The sequence below is a fragment of the Neoarius graeffei genome, chromosome 5 (assembly GCF_027579695.1).
Source record: "Neoarius graeffei isolate fNeoGra1 chromosome 5, fNeoGra1.pri, whole genome shotgun sequence".
NCBI lineage: Eukaryota > Metazoa > Chordata > Actinopteri > Siluriformes > Ariidae > Neoarius > Neoarius graeffei.
Window position 1 is genome coordinate 106,707,823 of NC_083573.1, and position 18,032 is coordinate 106,725,854.

An 18,032-nucleotide genomic window follows, 5' to 3' on the forward strand; every position below is an offset into this window, starting at 1 on the left:
ACTACTACTACTACTACTACTATTGTTACAATTACTATATTTAATAGTGCTACAAGTGCTGCTACTAATACTACTGTTACTACTACTGCTAGCTACTGGTAGTAATAGCTAGTATTACTGTTACTACTACTGATGTACCTACAACTACTATTGTTACAACTACTACTACTACTACTACTACTACTAGTTACTACTGATGTAACTACTACTATTGTTGCAACTACTATATCTACTACTACTACTACTACTACTACTACTACTACTAGTTACTACTGATGTAACTACTACTATTGTTGCAACTACTATATTTACTACTGCTAGTACCGCTAGTAGTAGTAGTGTTACTAATACTACCATTGCTACTACTAATGCCTTTATGACGACTACTTCTATGACTACCACTAATAGTTACTACTGATGTAACTACTACTATTGTTGCAACTACAATATTTAATATTACTACTACTACTACTACTGCTAGTAGTAGTAGTAGTAGTAGTGTTAATAATACAAATATTGCTACTACTAATGCTACTGCTACTACCATTACTTTCTACTGATGTAACTACTACTATTGTTACAACTACTATATTTAATACTGCTACTACTGCTACTACTAATGCTACTGCTACTACCATTACTTACTACTGATGTAACTACTACTATTGTTGCAACTACTATATCTACTACTACTACCACTACTACTACTAGTTACTACTGATGTAACTACTACTATTGTTGCAACTACTATATTTACTACTGCTAGTACTGCTAGTAGTAGTAGTAGTAGTAGTAGTAGTAGTAGTAGTAGTAGTGTTACTAATACTACCATTGCTACTACTAATGCCTTTACGACGACTACTACTATGACTACCACTAATAGTTACTACTGATGTAACTACTACTATTGTTGCAACTACAATATTTAATATTACTACTACTACTACTAGTTACTACTACTGCTGCTAGTAGTAGTAGTAGTAGTGTTGTTACTAATACAAATATTGCTACTACTAATGCTACTGCTACTACCATTACTTTCTACTGATGTAACTACTACTATTGTTACAACTACTATATTTAATACTGCTACTACTAATGCTACTGCTACTACCATTACTACTATTGTTACAACTACTACATTTACTACTGCAACTACTACTATGACTACAACCACCACTAATAGTTACTTCTGAAGTAACTACTACTATTGTTACAACAACTATATTTAATACAACTACTACTACTAGTACTGTTACTAATACTACTTTTGCTACTACCAATACCTTTAAGACTACTACCACTACTACTGGTAGTTACTACTAATGTAACTACTACTATTGTTACAACTACTATATTTAACACTACTACTAGTTACTACCTGTAGTACCACTACCAGTATTATTATTGTTACTACTGATGTAGCTACTACTACCACTGTTAAAACTACTACAGTATATCTAATACTACTACTAATGTTACTACTACCGCTATTATTAGAACTCATGCTATTACTACTACTGTTATTTCTATGAGTAGTAGTGCTATTACTTCTGTTATTCCTTGTACTCTCACTACTACTATTTTGAATGCTGTTACTACTGCTACTACAGAAAACATGACGAATGAAACCTGATCAGCTGAAAAGTGGAGTGAAAAGACTGAAACGCATGTCAAACTGTTATCACAGATCACCTTTAAGATAATCCCGGTCTAAACCACTAATGAGTGAGCTGAAGGAGATAACTGAAAGAAAACATCATTAGCAATATTAGGAAGGAACCTTGAGAGAAACTGTGAGTGAAAAGAGGGATTTCTTCTTCTTCGCTTGACACCAGATACGTGTTGTACAGTAGTGCACAGGACATACTACAGTACAATACAGAGTACAGATGAGTTATGGATGTCTTATAAAAGTTCCATGACCTTTTTAAATTGAAATGTTTATGCTTCTTTGCTTTTATTTGTTTTCCCTGTAGGTCCAGGAAGCTCTTGAGGCCCCGAATGACCCTGGTGGAGCAGAGCAGACCAAGTGTGAGCTCGATTCATACCCACAAGGATGGAGAGAGCAGGAATCGGACAGTTCACATGAACCGTGGAATGACGAGGACGAGTTTTCGGCTCTGTTGGAGGTGGAACATCTTTACCCAGGACTGAACTTAGAAGCTGCACCGGAGAAATCAGACTGTAAAGTGCAAGGAGGAGGGACAAACACACACTGCAGAGAGCAGGAGATACAACACATCAACACACTTAACCCAGAGAAAGAAGAACTAAAGAGACATATTAATGCACACCGTGGAGAGCTCACGGAGGTAACACAGGAAGGACTGTCGCTCTCAGTCAACGGTCTCAACACAGCGGAACATGATCAAGGAACAGGAGAAGTGAATACACAACATGTAAACACACACGGTTCAAAACACACCCATACCATCACAAATCACACAGAGGAACTGAAAACACAGGACACTGAAAATACAGAGTTTACAGGCAAAACCTGTGTAGAAACAAACAGTGAAGAGACGGCAGGTTCACAAGCTGTAGAGAAAAAAGATGAAAATATAGCAAAGGAAAAAAGAAAGGACTATACTGAACCACATGATGAGACACAAAGCTCGTCAACAAAATACTGTGCAAAAACATATCGCAAAGTCAGCACTTACTCACAAAGGACAGATCTGTTTAGATTAAACAATTCTGGCAAGCACAACTCAGAGAGCACAAGTGAATGTAGTGCAGAGATACACAACAGTAACATAAACACACTCTGTGATAGGTTACACAGTACAGAAATACACTCGTCTGACAGCAGAGAGGGAGAAATCAGAGATACGGGTGGACAACGCTGCTCTCAGGATTCAGACCTTCACCAGACAAACAGCAACAACCTCGATGCACACTGTCCTGAAACTTTTATAGACACAGAAGGCACAACATGCTTCCAGCAAAGACATAGCATCACGCCAGGGTGCGTAAATATCGAACACAAGGCACCACCGTCTCAGAATGACATATGCAATGGAAAAACAAGCATCTACAAGGCAGATGAACTTGACTTGCTAAGCAGGAGCGAACGGAAGCAAATTAATTGCAATGAATACGCTTTGCACACACATGCACCGAATGAGAGCACAAACACCTCCGGTGTAAACAGAAAGGCACTGAACACTAGCGTGCACTGCAAAGACGCTCTGATTGTTTTCACAACTTGCAGAGACTGTAACGTAGCAGAGATAGCACCATCCAAAACTGAGGAATACTCCTCAACACACCTTAACACTTGCGATGGTGACACAAAGCCTCATGACACACTGTGTGTATCAGGTGACCATTTGGGAACTGAATCTGTGAACTCTCCAGCGTCTGGACTTCTTCACCCCTTAAACGGTCAACTGCTACCTGCTTGTTCGGAAGAGACAGCTGCAGAGACTATATTACACACTGAAGCAGAGACACAACTCCAAAACCCCCCACATGATCAGCACCAGGACTTAGAGACCAAGTTCCTGCCATGCTCCACAGACTGTCACGATGATGACAGAATCATTTGGCGAAAGCCACCGGTTGTTGCAACAGAGAGCAACGAGTCCACACTACCCTATACTGGGGGATTTAAACAATTTGTGATCAGGGAGGATAGAAGAGACAGATTTGAAGAGAAGGCTTGGGAGGATTCCTCCTTTCCACTTACCCTCTCACCACTATCTACATCTGTGGAAAGACTCGCAGAAGGCACCACCTTCATCCAAATACACCATGAGTGCAAGGATGTTGACTCCCATAACCCAGAACTTTTGACATTCTCCAGTCATTCCTGTGACGTATCGCATTACTCCCTTTCCACAGAAGAGAAAGTGAAGGATCCAAGCCAGGAACTGACAAGGTCTGAGGAAGTAGAGGATAGTCTGTATCCAAAACATGGTCAGAGTATAAAAGATGAGCATCATCCTCCATTTCATTCAGCCAAGTCAAACCATTCTGAGATTAGGTCAGAGAACTGTGTCCTATCAAATCCTGTTGAAACACAGGCTCCACTATTTACTTTTTGTCAGCCAACACACACTCATGAGCAGTGTGTCAATGTCTTGAATAGCCACACACTATTTATTGATTTAAAACATAAGAGAAGCATCTCTTCTCCTCGAGGGAATGAGAGCCCATTTCCAGAAACTAGCACTATTAAGACTGTTGAAGACTCCAAAGCTTGCTTTGTTGAAAAGAACGATCCTCAATCAGATCAGATTGAGCCTTGTTGGAACCTTTCTGTACACAATAACACAGCCTCGGAAAAGTCAGCAGAGGCCAAAGAAGCTGTAGCTGTATGTAATCCATGGCTGGAACCTTTTTCTGATGGTCCAGAAAGTGATTCTGAGGATAGTGATCAAACCAATTCCCTTGTCCTGACCTTTGACCAGAACGAAGGAGCACTTCAGCTGGACTTGGTCAGCTTTGATGGTTTAAAGAAACGCTCCGATGGTCTGTGTCCTGTAGACTGGAGTAGTGAGGATTCCGCTGTCTCCGGGCTAGGTGAAGACTTGGAGAGCATTCACTGTGATTTCTACCCACCAAAGGTGGAGAACCTTGGGCAACCTACACAGAAAGAGTACCTTGAAAAGGATTCATGTTTACACTCTGAATGTAATATAATAAGCACAGATGATAAACTGCACAATGATCAAAAGTGTCACATAGACTCACACTTAATACAGTCAGTACCTAATGGACTTGGTCCATTTACACACTCTGAACAATGCAAAGATATTAACCACACACATATATACACTTCCCTCTGTGGCTGCATGCAAGAGACTGATTTAGACTCGTTCAGCTCTCAGCCACATCAGCCATGTACTGAAGTACTTAAATCTTCACCAGATTGTCTGGAGACACAGGATCCTCTCAAGCAGGACGATCAGAAAGAGCTCTTTAGCTCAACTCAGCTCAAATCCCATAACAGCATTGGTAGCTGTCGAGAAAAAGAGGACAGTTCATTAGCACTTTCTGGAGAAAAGACAATACGCTACACCCAACCTGAGGTTCTGCTCACTTCCCGAAGCCTGGAGCCTATCCCAGAGACAGACTGCATCCTGGATAACTTCTCGAACCTGAATGATGATACCTTTCTAGGTGACAAGGAAACAGATACTGAGAAGTTTGGAAGTAAAAAAATGAAACCATCAGAGTCAGACCAGGATATTCTTGGGGTCGCTTCCTGTAAGCATCGTTTGGCTGTATGCAAAGGTAACTCTTAAAATAAAATGAATTAACAAGTGTAGCCTGTTATATTTATTACAATATGTTAGCTCTGATAAATGGTGATTTTCTCTCTTATTAGTCTAGTTGCCTAGTCCAAATCAGTAAAATTTATAGCTTTGGTTCATTTTATATTTTGTTCTATTCAACCACCAAGGGGGGACCAAAGTTTGACTCAAATGGATGAAAGACTGTGTGAAATATGGAGGCACCATATAACACTTCATAAGCATTATCCAATCTCGTAAAATATCTGACCTTCAAATGGTGAAACTTAGACGATACTTGTAGCTGTGCTTTATTTTTCTTCTCAGTCTTAGTTAAATTTAGCTTTGTCCTGCACAGCATGCTTTATTTTTTGGTTAGCATAATTACCTGAAGTTTTAGATGTTCAGTGAAATCCTTTGCCAAGATCAGACAACTAGCAGTACAATAACAGAGAAACCATAACTAAGCACTGACACCATTTTAAATATTGTATTGTTTGCTTGAACACCAGGAAAGTCTGAGGACCAGCCATGCTCTGCTCCCTTAGACCTGAATGAGGACAAGTCCTTGCAGAATAATGAAGCCACATCAATCAAGTGTCCATCCACAGGATCCTTGGAACTGGACACGAGCAGCATTAACAGTGAGGACCAAGAAGAGCAGAGATCTCCTGTTGCTGGTCCCACTGTGAAATCACAACAAACAAAAAGTAAAGTTAAGCCATCCAAATTCTCAGTTTTCTCCAAAATGTCCTCGTTCAGACGAGGAAAAAGTATGGCAAGGGATGGGAGCGTAAGTAAGGGTGAAATTTCACCAAAGGACTCTCAGGACAGAGGAGAGGACCTTCTTTTCTCTAGGAGTCACCTGACACAGGATGCAGGACGAGACCCAGAGAGTCAGACAGACAACTCAGACGATGAAGTCTTCTACAAAAGTGAGGCTGGAAATAAGCAACCAGGGCTCCGGGCAGATACAGAGGAAGAAGAGGTGGAGGAGGATGTCTTTGATCATGTCCAGGGGACAGGGGATACAGAAGGTTCGGAGATGTCACAACTTAAACAGAACACGGGTAGTGAATGCTCAAGCTGCAGGAGGAGCAAAAGCACAGAAGGCCTAAGCTTTCGCTTGCGTTTTGCCCAGGCCCACAAGTCTCTGTCAAGCCTATTTGAATCTCGTTCCATGGATAAGTACAATGAGTGTCCGGAATCAGAAGATACACGAACCAAGCTTTCATGGAGGAAACAGAAACGGGCAAAGGAGGTGGATCTTCTAAGACGTACAATGTCTGTGCCAGACACAGACAAAGATGGAAATAAAGCTCTGCAGCGCCACACTGACCCACTTAGCAAGCGTGGTGTCCTGCGAGATGGAGTTGGTGCATCCCTGCAGGACAGCAAATCAGATGGGCGCAATAGGAGGTGCTTGTCAATTACACTTATTGATTCCTCACCGACTGGTGACTCTGGTCCCGTCTCACCTATGTCCCCACTAGCCAATCAGCTGTCATCATCTTGTTCCAAAATGCCACCAGGGAGCAGTGAAAACCCAGAATTGCCCATGAGACCAATGAGTCCCAAACCAAGCAGTCCAAGGTCTGCAGGGCAGAAACAGCGGTTCCGTTACCCCTCTTCACGGGCCAACACCCTTTCTCTGATTATTCTCGGCCAGAGTGTTAGTGTTTCAGATCCCCCCGAGAGACCGAGGTCCCTCAAACCTAAAGTGGGCCGTCAGGGTTCTCTCAGCCCACTAAGTACCAGCAGCCATCTGGATGATGGCAGCGTAGACAGCCCCTCTCCCATCAGCACCATTACCTCTATGACAGCCAATGAATTTGAGGTAAGCAAAGGCCATGTTATTACATCTTTTGCCTTGTCATTACCATGTTAGTGCCATTTCTGTTCTACTAATGGTCCACAGTCCAAATTATATGGTGTGTCTGTTGTGCATTGTGCAGGGCAGCAGATGGCCTGTAGCTAATAATGTAAGTGCATGCCTAAAAATCACAGCTGTATAATGAACTGGCCAATAAATATTCAAATATCCATAGCTTAGCTTACAGGAACCGTTTATAATTGTCCCCGTTCCTTGGTATCCTTTAGCTTTTTCTGTACAGTCTTAGCTGCAGACATGGAGTATGGTAGGGTTCCTCAGACATAGATTTGAAATACAACTGGCAAGTAAAATCAGACCCTTTCATTGATCCAATGCATCAGCTAAGTATCAAGCATTTCATCGCAGAAATCAGGTAGGACCAGGAAAACTGAAAATGTAAACACGCCTGCTCCTCCAGTGTTGGCTTTCAGTGGCAGAAGCCTTTAGCTCGACTATGAACAGTGTGACATGCTTAAAACTTTGAGAATATCACCATCTAGAGGTAGCTTTGGAAACATGTAATGGGAACAACCCGTGTAAGATTTAAATCTAGATAAATCAGAATAGGCTTGATGCCTTTCCTGTGTCTTCTCTAGTGACTGTTCAAATGAAGCTGTTGATGGAATGGAAGTTCTATAGGCACTACTCAGGAGTGAATTTCCCCAAACTGTCTGACCAAAGACTATAGGTGTAATCATTAATACAGAGGTTTTAATTTCATTCCTGTACACTGTTTGTTTCCCTTTCTTCCACATACTAGGCAAATGGTCTGAGTCCACTAACAAGAGCATCAGCTCTTTTGAGAACCGGTTCTTATTTAATGATATGGTGCCAGTGAACAATGATTATTAACTATGATTAGTTAAACTATGATGGGCTATATTTGCTCATTTTGAATCATGAACTAGTTATTATGCTGCCTCCCAATGCACTAATGCCAACAACTTAAATGCTTTGCCCATGGATACTGTGACAGTCTGATGATACTTTTCATGAAACAGCCTAGCATATCGCAGAAGGTATCTCCTGGAAGTCCCCATCTCTCCAGTCACTCTACAGTAATGAAGATGATGAATAGTTCTCCTGCTGGGTCACCAAGTCCGACAACCAGATCTGGATCCAGCATGAGCACTACCCTACCCATGAAGGTCAGACTGCAGAGACACTGTTTTAGGGATGATCTGTGGATCGAGGAGGAGAAGAAGCGGCAGAGGAGGCTGATGAGGGCCACACCAAAGAGGGGCACTCACCCATTGGAAGAGTTAGAGGAAGTAAGTGTGATCAAAACGTCATCTAATGGAGTAAAGACTTAGCTTCTCTTGACTTATTTTTCTTCTCTGTTGTCTATGTTCCCTCTTGAAAAAAACCTCACTTTTCCACAGTTTCTCCTCTACTTTTATCCTTGACAATTGACACACTCTTTTGTAATTTGCTTGTCTGCATCTCTTTCTTTCTACAATTTAAGACCATGAGGTTGGGGGGATTTCTGCTTTACCAGGCAAGAATACTGCAAATACAGACTCGATTTACAGTCTGTTAGTACGCTCATGTTTGGTCCATCAATATTTTTCCTGACCCTACTGATTACCACTCTTGGCTAAGTCTTCTCTCATTACCTAGTGGTGTGGTAGACGAGGGAAAAGGAAATTGTGCTGGACTCCAGACATGCAGAACCAGCCATGGGCTCTACTTTGTTCAAGAAAATAAATGTGGTGTTTAGTAGAGCCATAGTTTCCAATTAAGCTCCAGTCAGTCCAGATATTGTTTTCTGTTCAATCTTCCATACACCAGGTAATATGATGCTCAGGTGTATTAGCACATGAACTGATTGCTCGGACAAGCTACCAGCTGCCAAAACACAAGCCAAACTGGTAGACCATTTGCACCTGCATATACAGTGGTGCTTGAAAGTTTGTGAACCCTTTAGAATTTTCTATATTTCTGCATAAATATGACCTAAAACATCATCAGATTTTCACACAAGTCCTAAAAGTAGATAAAGAGAACCCAGTTAAACAAATGAGACAAAAATATTATACTTGGTCATTTATTTATTGAGGAAAATGATCCAATATTACATGTTTGTGAGTGGCAAAAGTATGTGAACCTTTGCTTTCAGTATCTGGTGTGACCCCCTTGTGCAGCAATAACTGCAACTAAACATTTCCGGTAACTGTTGATCAGTCCTGCACACCGGCTTGGAGGAATTTTAGCCCATTCCTCCGTACAGAACAGCTTCAACTCTGGGATGTTGGTGGGTTTCCTCACATGAACTGCTCGCTTCAGATCCTTCCACAACATTTCCATTGGATTAAGGTCAGGACTTTGACTTGGCCATTCCAAAACATTAACTTTATTCTTCTTTAACCATTCTTTGGTAGAACGACTTGTGTGCTTAGGGTTGTTGTCTTGCTGCATGACCCACCTTCTCTTGAGATTCAGTTCATGGACAGATGTCCTGACATTTTCCTTTAGAATTCGCTGGTATAATTCAGAATTCATTGTTCCATCAATGATGGCAAGCCGTCCTGGCCCAGATGCAGCAAAACAGGCCCAAACCATGATACAACCACCACCATGTTTCACAGATGGGATAAGGTTCTTATGCTGGAATGCAGTGTTTTCCTTTCTCCAAACATAACACTTCTCATTTAAACCAAAAAGTTCTATTTTGGTCTCATCCATCCACAAAACATTTTTCCAGTAGCCTTCTGGCTTGTCCACGTGATCTTTAGCAAACTGCAGATGGGCAGCAATGTTCTTTTTGGAGAGCAGTGGCTTTCTCCTTGCAACCCTGCCATGCACACCATTGTTGTTCAGTGTTCTCCTGATGGTGGACTCATGAACATTAACATTAGCCAATGTGAGAGAGGCCTTCAGCTGCTTAGAATTTACCCTGGGGTCCTTTGTGACCTCGCCGACTATTACACGCCTTGCTCTTGGAGTGATCTTTGTTGGTCGACCACTCCTGGGGAGGGTAACAATGGTCTTGAATTTCCTCCATTTGTACACAATCTGTCTGACTGTGGATTGATGGAGTCCAAACTCTTTAGAGATGGTTTTGTAACCTTTTCCAACCTGATGAGCCTCAACAACGCTTTTTCTGAGGTCCTCAGAAATCTCCTTTGTTCGTGCCATGATACACTTCCACAAACATGTGTTGTGAAGATGAGACTTTGATAGATCCCTGTTCTTTAAATAAAACAGGGTGCCCACTCACACCTGATTGTCATCCCACTGATTGAAAACACCTGACTCTAATTTCACCTTCAAATTAACTGCTAATCCTAGAAGTTCACACATACTTTTGCCACTCACAGATATGTAATATTGGATCATTTTCCTCAATAAATAAATGACCAAGTATAATATTTTTGTCTCATTTGTTTAACTGGGTTCTCTTTATCTACTTTTAGGACTTGTGTGAAAATCTGATGATGTTTTAGATCATATTTATGCAGAAATATAGAAAATTCTAAAGGGTTCACAAACTTTCAAGCAGCACTGTACAGCTGCACATATCTGCACTTTATACCAGTTTTTTTTCAGTTTGTCTTTTATATCTTTTATATTTATATGCTTCTTTCTTTATTTCTTTGTAGCTAAATTCTGTTTTATGTAAATTCCAATACTAGACAGTCAAAGAAAGCATTATGGCACGGTGGTGTAGTGGTTAGCATTGTTGCCTCACAGCAAGAAGGTTCTGGGTTTGAGCCCAGCGGCTGGCGGAGGCCTTTCTGTGTGGAGTTTGCATGTTGTCTGCGTGGGTTTCCTCCGGATGCTCCAGTTTCCCCCCACAGTCCTGCTGATTAACATGGGGCGGCCTTGGGCTGAAGTGCCCTTGAGCAAGGTACCTAACCCCTAACTGCTCCCCAGGCGCTGTAGTGTGGCTGCCCACTGCTATGTGTGTGTGTACGGTATGTGTGTTCACTGCCCCAGATGGGTTAAATGCAGAGGATGAATCTCACTGCTTGAGTGTGCATGTGACAAATAAAGGTTTCTTCTTCTACACTGCATGTTGCACTGTGTATGGTTGTGTGTGACCAATAAAATTTGAGTCGATTTGACCATCTTTGCCAATTGGCAGGTTATTTCTCAACTTCTTTATTACTCATCTAAATTAATAAATGTCTAAATAAGCGTTTGCATATTTCTAGATGCCTCACTGTTATGCCATGTTAATAAAAGCAACTCAACAATGATATTGCATTAGTAATGATTATTTAGTTCAGGGCTTTGAACCGGAATTTTTTTCCTATTGGTTCGTTCCGAACAGAAACGGAATTTTAACGTTTCCGGTTTTGGGTTCCACCATTAAATAGACGTTCCCGAACCGGTTAGAACAAAAAATTTTGTTCCCGGAACGGTTAATTACGTTCCCTGTCAGCTGTTTAACAAATGGCTATAAAATTATGTCTCTGTCTCATCCAGCTTAAGCCAAATGTAGGCTAATTCTATTACAACCTTCATTAAATAAGACAAGAAATAATTCAAACAATTATTATTTCAAATGTTGGCGATTTGGATTCTCAGTATGTCTTCCCATCTACACAAACAGAAAAAGTGCCAAAAATGAAAGATAATTTGTTTAGTGTGTTACCAAAGGCTAGTCAGGCCCTATAGAGGGCTACCGCATGACGTCACCGCGCCGCGAGATTTTGTTAGGCGCCATATTGGAAGACCAAGTACACATCTATGCAAGTACATACATACATAAAACAAACTACACCTGAAATGTAGCCAGGGCCGGTTCTGCCCTAATCTGGGCCCGGGTGCAACATCGCGCAACCCCCCCAAAAAAAACACCAGTCTAAATCAGGACAACCATCACATAACTATAACTATAAACATTTTATATCAACTATTTTAACTAAATGGGCTATAATAAATCAGCCTGCAGGCAGCCACGGCGGGCTGCCTCAGAAAACTAACCATTTGTCCTACCTTAAAACTCGTTTTGCATTTTCTGCCTCCTTTTTTGTATTTTCGACCCTCCGTTTATTTTCTTTCCTTTTCTGAAAACCCGATTTGTGTCCAGACATTTTGTTCTGCTACCAACGAACTAACTCGTCAGGTCTCGTCTCTCGAGCCCGCGATGATTCCCGTGGGAGGGGCAACAACTGATACATTTTTACAAACAGCCAATAGGGAGGTTGCAACGTTCAGGCTCTTCTTTGCTCAGACACTCAGTAATGGAGATGTGATAGTAGTCCACCTTCCCGCTCTCTCCATTCAGTCAGCGAACGTCACACAGGAAGTGACCCCCAGCGGGTTATAGAAACTTGCGCAGGAGAAGAATGACTATTTGTAGGCTACAGAAACTTTGAGGAACGAAATAAAAACCGGTATTAACCGGTTACCATTATTTTTAATAAGCGTTTCTGTTCCGGAACATAAAAAATAAAGTTTCTGGTTTCGTTTCTGTTCCATGTGAAATAGAAAAAGTTCCCGGTTTTCGTTCCTTGAACCGGTTCAAAGCCCTGATTTAGTTTGGCTTGAGTTTTGGAGCTGGTAGCTGATCAATCCAAGCAGGGTCGAAATCACCACAGGCTGGTTTGGGAATTATACTTTTTATTAAGATCTGTATGATTAGGATAAGGATAAGGATTACAATCCGTAATTCCTCCAGGTGAGGACGCGGCTGTCTCTATGTGCACTGAAAGTGTTTCCTGGAATGCCACTCCGAAGCTTCTCTCACAGCACCCCCATTGGTCTGGACTGCCTCGGCTGGAGACGACGCATGTCCTCTCCTGGTGAGTACTAAGGCTTAGTCTTTTGATGGCTGCTTGTGCTCATTTTTGAAGCATTACTGAGACCTTATCATCTTCTCTGAGTTGGTATTATGTCCTTTTCTTCTGGTGTATGTGACTGGTTGTCCAAATATGGATATGTCCAGGTATGTAAGGTTAAAATTATGCTTGTTTTGGTAATGGCCAGTGTTGAGATTGTGTGGTGTTTGTGCTCAAAAAGTTGTGAACTCAAGTCTCAGGCCTGAAGTCGTACCTCAAGTGCTCAACTGCTTAGCTAAATTTGGGATAAATGCATTAGCCAAGCAAGTCAGTGGTTGCTAACTGGTGAACTGTAGTGTTTGTGAGGACCCAAATTATTTCACAGGATCAACCAAGGAATTTGAAATAGACTGTAGCGGAACTAATGAACAAAGTACAAAAAAGACCTCGTCCACCTACTCCAGTTTTCAACTGCCTTGGGCTTATACAGCCAGAATCACTTCACAGTAAACACTGGAAGATGATTTTGGGCCTTCCAGGGGTTAACCAGCACATGTTCCAGGCCCTTCCACTGGAATACAGGAGAGCCGGGGAGCTACCTTGACAACCAGGAGAGCGTGGATTCCATCCCCGGAAAGTTTGGTTGTGTTGAGAGTTGCTGTGGGTCAAGTGCCAGATGAATTCATCCATCGCAACTGTAAAGGTATCAATGAGCATCCTTTAGGCATACGTGAGGCTTATGTGGGCTACCAGGGGTTACCATAGCGTTCCGTCGCAACCACTGAGCTCAAAATGTTCACGGGACAACATTCTGCAGAAAGTGAAAAGTTTGCCTAAGGGGGCGTGGCTTATTCCGTGTTGCTATAGCTATGCCTTACTGCAGCCATGAAAACTGTACACATTGCCGTCAATGCTGTAAGGCCATACGTTGCTATATGCCACCATGGGTTTTACCGCCTTCTTCCATTGCTATATGTCATGGCTACTGTGGCTTCATTTGCATATTTACTCCACCCAAATTTATGCAACGGATCACCTCCAAAATCTGCCAGAATGACCACCGTAGCCCCAGCCATGGTTCTCACAGTCAAGTCAAAGTCCTTCCCACGCCTTACAGTACCTGGTATTCCTAGGCAGTCTCCCACTCAAGTACTAACCAGGCCCAACCTGTATGTGGCGGTGCCGATCTCCGTTTCCATAGCCCTCGGCCTCTCGCATAGCTAGGGTTACAGTGGGGGGCTAGTCCTCTGGTAACCACAAGAGTTTAACTCCCCATGCACATCTGTATGGCAGTAGGTACCATTTTTATGATGGTCTTTGGTATGATCCGACCGTGAATAGAACTCACAATCTCCCGAGAGAGGCGGACACGCTACCACTAGGCCACTAGTCGGTATGGTTCTCACAGACCAACCGGTAATGTGTGACCTTAGTGTAAGCAGGGGCCATTGTGCATTTTAGAATACTGTACATCTTATTGTATCCAGTCACATTAATTTATGTAAATATTTCTGCTAATAAAAAAAAAATCAACCACAAATATGGAAAGTTTATAGCCAATTGAACAGAGCTGCTTGCATTTGTTCTTTGTTTCAAGTTAAAAGGAGAAGTCTTTGGCAGCAGTCAAATGTGGTAAAGTGAAGTGACAACTGTGAAACAAAACGCAACTGCTTCAGATTGATTGTTTATCCCCATACTGTCAGTTCGTCCCTTATCCAGATCTTTGCAACACCACCTTTCTGTTTCACCACTCTGTTTCGGAGCCAGTGTTATTGTAATGATGACAGACTGCCAGCAGGAGGCAGCGGAGCTGTGGTAAAGCCTTGCATGACATAAACTCTAGTCTAAGCCTAAACTCAGTGTGCAGTAAAGACCCTTTTATTTTGCAGTGGGCAACAGCGGACGTCTAAACCCTGCCTACTGTACTTCCTCCTTATGAGAACGTGTCATGTTCCATCAAGCTATGGACAGCTGATGTGTCTGGAGTTTGTCTCTTTATCTGAAAGTTAAAGCAAGACAGGAGAATTGTCCCTGGAACGCATTACACAGATTGATTAGTTGTGGAAATTTGATCTTGTAGCTCTTATGCAGACAACATGTCTCTCTCTCTCTCTCTCTCTCTCTCTCTCTCTCTCTCGATGTCCCCGGGGACTGGCACATTCATCTAATCAAGCGTATGGGCAACTCGGTCTTGAGTTACCTATATATAAAAAAGATTCTGAAACATATAGACAGTAATATATTCAGTAGCATGGACGGTCCATCTCATATTAGCACACAAACGGTGTCCTGTGCATCTACACACTCGACTGATCACACTGATCCTGAGAGTGAGGTCAGACCTGTCGCGCCAGATGTCATCTCTGTAATTAGATCAATTTGTTTTTATTGTACTGAGGGAAGAGACTTGTGGCTGCCTTCCCAGTGGTGGGTGCTTGATGCCTGTGTGTTTAATACTATGATCTCTTTATAAACTTTTCAAGAATGCAAATCCTGAACACTGAATACTGAACAAGTCATAAGCACTTCAACACTCGATTGTTAGCTAGCAAGAATTATTTGAGGATAATTGTTTATAGGTATTGAATCGCTAATCTGAGTGATGTTTCAGGATGACATAAAAATAAGTGTTTAGCATTAATTATTTTAGCTTGCCCAGTGTTTTCCTTTCCTTCTTTTTAAGATTAAATTAACATCATGAGTGTGCTGCTGGACATCACTGAGACTTTTAGCGATAAGATATGTAAGACTGGGATCTATCATTATCTAGCTAGCTTCTGTTAAGGCCCGGTCCCACTGGCCGATGGACACAAAACGTATGCAAAAAGGACACAGCGGACGAGCAAAATTTCGGGGGTGGCTCTATCCGTTTTCATCCGCTCCAGAAATGGACAAAATTGGCAAAAATTTGCGAAAACAGAACGGAAAAGAACGGTCGTGGGTAGTATATAGCGGGGATGTTAAACGCATGTTCATAGGAAGCCTAGCGGATGGAAGTGGATGACAGCTCTGAAGGGATTACCGGTGATAACTGAGAAGCGGACGCATAGCAGAAAGAGCGGATGCATAGCGGATGAAGGGGATGCATCACGTACGCCTAACGGAAACAAAGGGGATGTTGCGCGGATGTATATCGGATGCAGACCGTTCACTGCGCTAGGTGTCCTTCTACATACTCTAGACATACTCCAGACATCCTAAATATACGAGATACATCCCAGATATAAACGCTTTGTCCGTTTTGAATACTTTATATACGAGATGCATACGCTTACATCCTTTCTATTTCCGTGCTACTAACGACGAATAGACGTTTCATGTACCTTATCTTTCCTCCCTCTTTCCGTTTTCAGCAGCAGTGGATGTGAGTTGCGAGGATGCCCAGAGGATGCAGAGAGGATACAGCAGACGTTTAACGGATGATAACGGACATAGAATGTTTGTTGCTCGTATATGTCGTGGATTTACATCGTACACGGCGGAAAGTTCATCCGTTCTAAAAGTTTTGTGCAGCTCAAAACTTTTAGTGTGGATGAAATCACAGTGGACGGATGCTCGATGGATAGAGCGTATGAAGCACGTATGCAATGAGTACACAACAGATGCATAGCCTTTTCCAACGGATGGCAAAGATTTTTTTACGTTTTACATCCTCTTTGCATCTGTAAGTGCAGTGGGACCGGGCCTTTAGCTTCTACTCATGGTATCATGGCAGCACGGTGGTGTCGTGGTTAGCACTGTCACAGCAAGAAGGTCCAGGTTCGAGCCCCGTGGCCGGCGAGGGCCTTACTGTATGGAGTTTGCATGTTCTCCCCGTGTCCGTGTGGGTTTTCTCCGGGTGCTCCGGTTTCCCCCACAGTCCAAAGACATGCAGGTTAGGTTAACTGGTGACTCTAAATTGACCGTAGGTGTGAATGTGAGTGTGAATGGTTGTCTGTGTCTATGTATCAGCCCTGTGATGACCTGGCGACTTGTCCAGGGTGTACCCCGCCTTTCGCCCGTAGTCAGCTGGGATAGGCTCCAGCTTGCCTGCGACCCTGTAGAACAGGATAAAGCGGCTACAGATAATGGATGGATGGATGGATGGATGGATGGATGGATGGATGGTGGCATCATGATACAGTGAATAGTGCTTCATAGCTCCAAGGTCCTCAGTTCAATCTTTAGCTCGAGTTATGGTCTGCATGGAGCTTCTGTGAACGTTCTCCCCCCATTTGCCTGGGTTTCCTCCCACCTCACCTCCCAGGAACATGAGCAAGTTGGTTGATTGTGTATGCTAAACTGCCCCTCGGTGTGAAGGTGTGCATGGACTAGCATCCCATTCAGGGTGTATTCCTAACTCATGGCCAGTGTTCCCAGGACAGACCCTGGATCCTCACCAGGACATAAAAACGATTGAATGAATTAGCTTCTCCTCATGCCTCATATTATGGAATGGTTGTAGCTAAATTGTACATGTGTTCTTGGATCCTGCATGGTTGATCTAAAAAAAAATAAACAACTACTACTTTGTAGTTCTCTGAATGTATGGAGAGGTTAATCCATTGTGCTTGTCTGGATGGATGGAGGGACTGATGCTTTTGGGGGATCTTGATGTATGTCTTCCTATATCCATAAATAAACCAAACCAAAAACCAAAACAAGATGGCAGTTTGGATTTATTTTATATATTTATTTTTAACAATGCCTCGCTTCAGAGCAAGCGAATACATTTTGTTTTGGTACACAGGGAGTATCCTCTATCAAGTGTGTAGGAGGCTTGAGAGAATCTCCGTTCAGACAGTTAGCCGCCCAACAATCTACAGCTGCAGTTTATGAGAGATATTAATACCCAGCGCTGGGAGGAAAAGGACTGGGATGATATTAGATCACATTTCTAGCTTGCATCATATAATATGCGTGGACTGTATACAGTGTGTGTTTGTGTACGTTAGTATATACGAGCTCCATCCATCTTTAATCATAAGCAGCAGCGCCATAAAGCGATACCATAAAGTGGACTGGGTATGGACAGACAGACAGGCAGGAAATCCCATCATTATAGTTTCCTGAGTGACACTGGGCAAAGCTCCAGGGCTTAATCCATTACTGCCAGGTTTCAGCAGAAGAGAGAGATGGAGAGAGGAAAAGAGAGAGAGGGAAAACAAGTGAAGGGTGAAATGAGCTGCTTTCAGTGCCGCTCTAATG

The 18,032-nt window shown here is 42.4% G+C and overlaps 1 protein-coding gene across 4 annotated transcripts in view; it reads left to right on the forward strand.

Moving 5' to 3' along the window:
- The window catches only part of LOC132887217 (rho guanine nucleotide exchange factor 4-like), a 267,768-nt gene that overhangs the window by 116,622 nt on the left and 133,114 nt on the right, over nucleotides 1-18,032 (forward strand). For 3 of the 4 annotated variants that reach the window (XM_060922700.1, XM_060922701.1, XM_060922702.1), the window contains 4 exons: nucleotides 1,980-5,244; nucleotides 5,756-7,080; nucleotides 8,118-8,387; nucleotides 12,746-12,869. In XM_060922700.1, coding sequence (XP_060778683.1) covers nucleotides 1,980-5,244; nucleotides 5,756-7,080; nucleotides 8,118-8,387; nucleotides 12,746-12,869 — 4,984 coding nt within the window. Of the gene's footprint in view, nucleotides 1-1,979; nucleotides 5,245-5,755; nucleotides 7,081-8,117; nucleotides 8,388-12,745; nucleotides 12,870-18,032 lie in introns of those variants that run through there. The other variant, XM_060922704.1, reaches the window with a different exon arrangement.